Here is an 8,281-nt window from a genome sequence, read left to right as displayed (position 1 = left end):
CGAAAAACTGTCCGCTGAAACCTTGTTTCAGCGAACAGTCCGCTCGTGTGTAGGCTTGTTCGTCAAACTAAGTTCCGCGCATGCTCAGAAAGGATTTACACGCCGAAAGTTATAATGCAGTGTATAGGACGTCGTATTTTTCGTCCCGTCGTACGTGCCGTTCACGTCATCGCGCACGGTTTCAGCAAACTGTTCGTCCGTCGTGTGTGGCCATGTCCGTCCATGCTAATTTTGAGCGGACTGTTTGCCGAAACTGTTTGACGGACAAAGTTGGGCGAACAGTCCGCGCGTGTGTACGCGGCCTTACTATTTCATGTTTTATTTCCATAAAGCGATTTGCCTTTCCCATTGCACCTATTGAATATACTGGAGATGTTACTATGTTCGACATCATTGCTACCCTTTACAAGGGAGTATTCCCTTGCTCCTGTGTACAGTGAGTTCCCATTTGGGGTACACGGAGCAAGGTGTTGACCTCCCTTAATATCTCTGGTCTGTCATGTTGATCCTACGATTTTAATGACATCGTACTCTGTTTATTACATGTTTTATGGCAATTTGTAATTTTTGATACCATATGTTGTATTGTTACGGATACTCTGTGAATGTAACTTTCTTATACTGTAATTTGCATATTTCCGTCAAATAAAAATTATTGAAAATAAAAATAGGCTGAGAGGTCATTGTCAGTATTCCAATACTACAAGGAATGCAATAAGAAGTGTAAGAAGGTGATCAGGGTGGCTAAAATAGACCACTAAATACACAGTGGGGGAGAGTAAATCAGTATCAGTTGACTAGGGGTCACAGGAGAATATTAGTCATTGTATTCTTGGGACCCAAAAAATAAGTACAGCCATAAAAGGTTTAGACATAGTTCTCTCTTATCTCTTTCTCTCTTAGGGTAGACTGTTTCATGAGACAGAGTACTCCCCTTCGTCATTCAGGGTGTGTCCAATTCTTCAAGGTACAAGCAGTAATAATACACAAAGTTTTAGCAGAGTGATAAAAAATACAATCTCTGAGGATAAAAAACAAACAGAAACAAAGGTACACAGCAATGGTAATTAAACTTGGAGAGCTATAGATTGGGGGCGGGGGACAATCACAGAGAATAAGAAAACCCAGGTCTAAATTTAGGCCGTTATCTTTTGTAGGCGAAACAGGACAGGAATTGCGAGCAAGGATGAATTTGCACAGACACGCCATCAAGGAACATAAAGAAGATGAGTTGCACACCTGAGGGACATAATTTCTCACAACCGGATCACACTATGGAAGATCTCAATGTCTTAGTTCTTAATGGGAACTTCAAAACTACTCAGGAAAGGAAAACTTTCAATCTAAGAGTGATATTCCAGTGGTTTTGGGTGTGCAGGAGGTGACTTATCAGAATCTGGAAGACCCCTTTAACTGGGAGGCCCCCAGACTCCCCCCCTTCCCCATGGTAAGGAGTATGGGGTACATAGCACCAGTTCTAATTCACCAAAAAAATGGTCAAAGATCACCTGGACCGGTCGCATTGAGAGACACTTGCCAAATGACAGATAAACATGGGGACGGGGGACACCCGGTGACATCAGCTGGCCGCCAAACACGACTGGTCCCATTGAGAGACACTTGCCGAATGACACGTTAAGATGGGGTTGGGTCAACTGGTGACATTACCGTCAGGGTCAGGTAATATAAGAGGGGTGAGGGGAAGATCTAAATACTGGGTCATTTTTTACTCTACTAAAATAGCTTGCTCTGATTTCACTGCACACTGTGAGCTTCTCACATTGTGCATTAGAAGCTGTAACATGTCTCATTTCCTGGCTGGAGGACATCCAGTATCCTCTAGCTCTTTCCCCCCCCAGCCTGACTGTCTTTGGCTCTGCCCTTTTCATTCACTGGATTTCAGTTATCTCAGTTATGGAGGTTCAGCATCACATGTGAGTGTATGTATGCAAATAAAACCTGCCTAGGAACACCCACTCCTCTGGACTGACACCCACCTATCAAAGCATTGTGATATTTGCATAACTCCTCCCACTGTTTCCATCAGGACTGAGGGCTCTTGAGATGAGTACTGAGGCCGGGTGCTGTGATGTTTTCAGGAAGTCATGTACAGCCCCCTGATGGCCCCTCCCACCAGCCATGATCTGCCTGCATTGCATGGAGAAGCACAGAGGCCCCATACACTCCAAAATAAGCAACAAGAGAATAAAAAGTCATTGTTGAAAAAAAATAAAAATAATGTAATCTTTCACATCTGATCTGGTCAGGAAAGGCTTGGATTATCCATGGACACAGAAGGGTCAATGCTTACTGTACAACCATTTCTTATTATATACTGTAACCTTGTTGTTCTCGGACGGTCCTGTTGTTTTGACCCTTGTACTGTACAACGGTGATCTCACTAGGAGGGAGGAGGGGGAGGTCTGAGCAGATGTTACAAGACTCCTCCGTCTTCTCATCTCATCATTATTAGGAAGATCTTCTGAGGACCGAGAGGGGCTGAGGCCGTGAAAACACAGAAAGATTTAACTAGACCGACAAGGCAGAGATCGAAGGTAATGAATGATGGGGGTTATATTAAATGTGTATGGGGAGATTAAACCGCGGTGAGATTGCAGGTCAGAGAAGTCAGTATCATGGCCAGGAACCTAGGAGGAGGTGGTCACATATACAGAAATCTATTATCCCGATATTAGTACTCCTTGGAGGAGGGGTCACAATATACAGAAATGATCCTGATATCTGTACTCCTAGGAGGAGGGGTCACCATATACAGAAATCTATTATCTTGATATCTGTACTCCTAGGAGGAGGGGTCACCATATACAGTAATCTATTATCCTGATATCTGTACTCCTAGGAGGAGGGGTCACCATATACAGAAATCTATTATCCTGATATCTGTACTCCTAGGAGGAGGGGGTCACCATATACAGAAATCTATTGTCCCGATATCTGTACTCCTAGGAGGAGGGGTCACCAGATACATAAATCTATTATCTTGATATCTGTACTCCTAGAAGGAGGGGTCACCATATACAGAAATCTATTATCCCGATATCTGTACTCCTAGGGGGAGGGGTCACCATATACAGAAATCTATTATCTTGATATCTGTACTCCTAGGAGGAGGGGTCACCATATACAGAAATCTATTATACTGATATCTGCACTCCTAGGAGGAAGGGGTTACCATATACAGAAATCTATTATCCCGATATCTGTACTCCTAGGAGGAGGGGCCACCATATACAGAAATCTATTATTCTGATATCTGTACTCCTAGGAGGAGGGGGTCACCATATACAGAAATCTATTATCCTGATATCTGTACTCCTAGGAGTAATGGTCACCATATACAGAAATCTATTATCCTGATATCTGTACTCCTAGGAGTAATGGTCACCATATACAGAAATCTATTATCCTGATATCTGTACTCCTAGGAGGAGGGGTCACCATATACAGAAATCTATTATACTGATATCTGCACTCCTAGGAGGAAGGGGTTACCATATACAGAAATCTATTATCATGGTATCTGTACTCCTAGGAGGAGGGGTCACCATATACAGAAATCTATTATCCCGATATCTGTACTCCGAGGAGGAGGGGTCACCATATACAGAAATCTATTATCCTGATATCTGTACTCCTAGGAGGAGGGGGTCACCATATACAGAAAACTATTATCCTGATATCTGTACTCCTAGAAGTAATGGTCACCATATACAGAAATCTATTATCCTGATATCTGTACTCCTAGGAGGAGGGGGTCACCATATATAGAAATCTATTATCCTGATATCTGCACTCCTAGGAGGAGGGGGTCACCATATACAGAAATCTATTATCCCGATATCTGTACTCCTAGGAGGAGGGGTCACTATATACATACATCTATTATCCCGATATCTGTACTCATAGGAGGAGGGGTCACTATATACATAAATCTATTATCCCAATATCTGTACTCCTGGAAGGAGGGGTCACCATATACAGAAATCTATTATCCCAATATCTGTACTCCTAGGAGGAGGGGTCACCATAGAGAAATCTATTATCCCAATATCTGTACTCGTAGGAGGAGGGGTCACTGTGTACAGAAATCTATTATCCTGATATCTGTACTCCTAGGAGGAGGGGTCACATATACAGTGAGTAAATACTGCCTCTAAATTCAATAACATGGCTCTTCAGTTTGTATTTGCAGGGTTTGCCCTTCTAGTTTTAATCTTTCGAATAGACATACATTAGCTTTCCATTTCTTAACAAGCATTATTCTGCCTGCGAAAGTGTTGATGACCGCACCAGGCTCTTATCAGGCATGGCAGGCCAGGAAAGAGGGGATGAGTGTGCCTTTCCAAGGGGGACCCCACTGGAAAAGCCACTTGTCCCCATATTGTTGACGACAAGGGCCTCTTTGGTCAACACCTGGTTGGTTGTGAGGGTCTGTGGGCAGAGGGCTCATCAAAATCTGGAAACCCTCATTAATAAAAGGAGTCTGTCAGGACCTAGATCACCTGCTGGTGGCACTGTGGTTCCCTGAGCTGAAGGGTGCAATTCCAGTGGCCACCAGCAGATGTCTCCCAGCAGCCAGGCCCCAGTAATTAGGCTCCATCTGATGCTGGCTGCTGGGAAGGTATATAATCCCTTTCTTGACTTTTCCTCAGTGCTTCAGTGTTAGCGTAATACCTTCTTGCTGATTGCTTGCCCTGCCTTATCCTGTATCCTGTTACCCCATCTCTGCTCCCCTTGTTCCCAGTCCCAGTCTTGTTCATGCCCTGCTTATGTGAGCTCCTCCCTCATTATATATAGTGTATTATAGTTATGTTGTTGGTTTAGTTGTTCTTCACTGTCATGTTATTGTCGATACCTGGATCACCTGCTGGTGGCACTGCTGTTCCCAGAGCTGAAGGGCCCAGTTCTGGTGGCCACTAGCAGATGTCTTCCAGCAGCCAGCAGATCTCAGTAATTAGACTCCACCTGGTGCTGACTGCTGGGAAACACCAACTGGTGGCCACTGGACCTGTGCTCTTCATCTCTGACAATCACTGTGTTACCAGCAGGTGATCCATGTCCTGATGGAAGTGATAAAAGATTAGTTGGAGACGTGATAGGCTTCCCTGAAGAGATGAGTTTTCAGGGATCGACTAAAGGCAGCCAGAGTAGGAGATAGCCGGACCGATTGAGATAGAGCATTCCAGAGGATGGGGAAGGCTCTGGTGAAGTCCTGGAGATAAGCATGGGAGAAGAAGGGGACAAGGGAGTTTGAGAGCAGGAGGTCTTGAGAGAAGCAGAGAGGATGGTTTGGGTGATATTTGGAGACAAGATTGGCGAAGTAGCTTGGGGCAGAGTTGTAAACTTGATGGACTTGTGTATTTTTTCGACCTCACCTACTATGTAACTATGTGAATGGCTTTGTATGTTGTAGTTAGTATTCTGAATTTCATTCGCTGGACAATCAGACGCCAGTGTAGGGATTGACGGAGAGGGGTGGCGATCACTGAGCGGTTGGTAAGGTAGATGATTCTGGCAGCAGCCTTCATGATAGACTGAAGAGGGGATAGCCTATGGAGAGGTAGGCCTATCAGAAGGGAGTTGCAATTGTCAAGGCGAGCGATACCAAGGGAGGGAATGAGTAGCTTGGTGGTTTTGTTAGTTAAAAGGGGGGGAATTTTAGAGATGTTGCGGAGATGAAGTCTACAAGCTTTTGACACTGATTGGATTTGGGGCTGAAAGGACAGGTCAGAGTCTAGGGCAGTGATCCTGAACCTTGGCACCCCAGATGTTTTGGAACTACATTTTCCATGATGCTCACGCACTCTGCAGTGTAGTTGAGCATCATGGGAAATGTAGTTCCAAATCATCTGGGGTGTCAAGGTTCACCATCACTGGTCTAGGGCTACACCTAGTACCCTGGTGTGAGGGGAGGGATTGATGGTTGCATTATTGGTTTTGATGGAAAACTCACTGGCTGGGGGCATGGGCGTGGGGAATATTATCACCACGGTTTTAGAGAGATTTGGATAAAAGAAGTGGTGTGACATCCATCATGACATGTCAGTTAGTAAGTTAGTAATGCGAGGGAAGACTGAAGGAGTAAGGTGAGGAGTAGAGAGCTAGATTTAGGTGTCATCAGCATAGAGGTGGTATTGGAAGCCAGAGGAGGTTATCAAGTGACCAAGGGAGAAGGTTTAGATAGAGAAGAGAAGGGGTCCAAGAGCAGAGACTTGGGGGACCCCTACAGAAAGAGGAAGTGGAGAGTAGGAGACAGAGTTGTAGGTAACACTGAAGGGGCGCTGTAATAGGTAGTAATAGGTAGGAGGAGTTTAATGAGAACAAGTGGATGGTCAACAATATTAAAGGCCACAGAGAGGTCAAATAGTAGTACTATGGAGTAGTGGCTATTGGATTTAGCAGTTAGTAAACTGTTACTGCATTTTAGTGGGCATTTCAGAAGGCACATGAGATTGGGGGGGCTGGTTTTTGGAAGCAGAGGGATAGAAATTAATCGGAATGGATTGCGGCTGTTGCCAGAGGAGGAAGGGTGCTGGATATGGGGTTTGCAGTTAGAAAATGGAGGGCCACGGTTGGGAGGTGGGATGTTCCCAGAGATTAGGAGAAGAGGGAGGGCAAGGAAATATCTCACATATCTCAGTGTCTTGGTGTTTAGGTCAGCGTGTGGGTTCACTATTTGCAGGAGGTGATGGGTGCAGTAATAGGGAGAGCGTAGGAGTGAGGGTAATATGTGTAGGCTGTGGAGTAGAGAGGAGGGGTAGAGTAAGGACAATTTGAGGACAGAGAACACCAGTGCGAAAAATAAAAGCATGTTAGGGGATAAAGAGTGTGAATCAGGCTCCTAAAGAAATGAAATATGAAATGTTGGTTTTCATGCCGTCTTTGCAGAGTGGAGCAGAGTTCTTTACTATAATGCCGCGTACACACGACCGGAGTTTTTGACAGCAAAGGTCCGACGGATCGAGCCCGTCGGACAATTCGATCGTGTGTGGGGCTCCATCGGACCTTTGCTTGCCAAAATTCCGGCGGACTTTAGAAATAGAACATGTTTTAAATTTTTCCACCGGAACTCCGCCGTTCGTGTGTATGCTGGTCCGACGGACGAAAACCAACGCTAGGGCAGCTATTGGCTACTGGCTATGAACTTCCTTATTCTAGTCCAGTCGTACGTCATCACGTTCGAATCTGTCGGACTTTGGTGTGATTGTGTGGCCAAGTCCTTTCATTCGGAAAGTCCGTCGGAACTCTGCCGAAAGTCCATTGGAAAGACCGTCGGACCTAGTCCCTCGAAAAGTCCGGTCGTGTGTACACGGCATAACACTCGTAAAAGAGACACTCAGGAAACAGACATGCGGTCCGCGAATGGCCCCTGTCTGCGACTTCCCCATAATTTGGTTTAAACATTTTCCAGTTGATCAAATTAGGATCTCATTCCTAATTTGATATGGCAAGTCGTTGAATTAAAATATGGACTCCCATCAATCATAACTAGAGTTGGGAAAAAACTGACTGAACATTCAGCTCCTCTCTAGTTGTGACTTGATTGAATGAGGACAGTGTCCAGATACCTGTAGTTGTAAAATATACGTCTGCTTCTACTAACAAATGCTGAACAGAGATTAATTATTTCTCATTTGTGTTTGTATGTTCTCAGGGCGATGGAGCTGAGCGTGCTGGTGTTGCTGTTGGTGGTGCCCACTTCTCTTGCACAGGAAGGTAGGTGGTAGAAGCTGTGTACACTTACTGCTAGTGGAAATTAGTCATGTGTAATATTCCATCGTCTCTGCTATTCAAATGCTCCTCTGCGTTTCCATTTCTCCTTTATTTACCTACTTGCCGACCAGTGATGTACCGGTATGTCGCTAGACTTTAGGCAGAGGTTGGCTCTCCTGTAAAAGCAATCCCAGTGGCTAACTAGCCACTGGATTGATTTTACAAGCAGAGGGCAGATGCCCCGCCACCTTCTATGGCTTTATTGGGACCTTCTGTTCCAATGGGAGTCCCCATCAACCAGCTGGCACTTCCATCGGCTGATCACAGAGCCTAGCAAAGACCAGATTGACTTTGTTGGTCTCCATGATATAGTAACCAGGAAGTGATGATGTCACTTCTCACTTCTGGGTTACACGGATGTAAACAGCGTAATTTAAAAAAAAAATCTAAATCATTAGATCTCACTGATCTTGGTGTTTCTAATGCAGGGGTCTCAAACTGGTGGCCCTCCAGCTGTTGCAAAACTACAAGTCCCATCATGCCTCTG

The 8,281-nt window shown here is 44.9% G+C and overlaps 1 protein-coding gene across 1 annotated transcript in view; it reads left to right on the top strand.

Annotated features, from left to right (window-relative positions):
• The first annotated feature begins 2,403 nt into the window (after positions 1-2,403).
• LOC143962130 (uncharacterized) overlaps positions 2,404-8,281 on the top strand; it is a 66,267-nt gene continuing 60,389 nt past the window's right edge. Inside the window, exons 1-2 of the mRNA XM_077471456.1 lie at positions 2,404-2,555; positions 7,676-7,737. Of these exons, the coding sequence (XP_077327582.1) occupies positions 7,680-7,737 (58 nt within the window). The 5' untranslated portion in view covers positions 2,404-2,555; positions 7,676-7,679. The remainder of the gene's footprint in view (positions 2,556-7,675; positions 7,738-8,281) is intronic.

The sequence above is a fragment of the Lithobates pipiens genome, unplaced genomic scaffold (genome assembly GCF_037356315.1).
Source record: "Lithobates pipiens isolate NorthernLeopardFrog02 unplaced genomic scaffold, aLitPip1_a1.2 Scaffold_8, whole genome shotgun sequence".
Taxonomy (NCBI): Eukaryota; Metazoa; Chordata; class Amphibia; order Anura; family Ranidae; genus Lithobates; species Lithobates pipiens.
The sequence above is the reverse complement of the archived record's forward strand: the minus strand, read 5'-3'. Positions and strand labels throughout refer to the sequence as shown.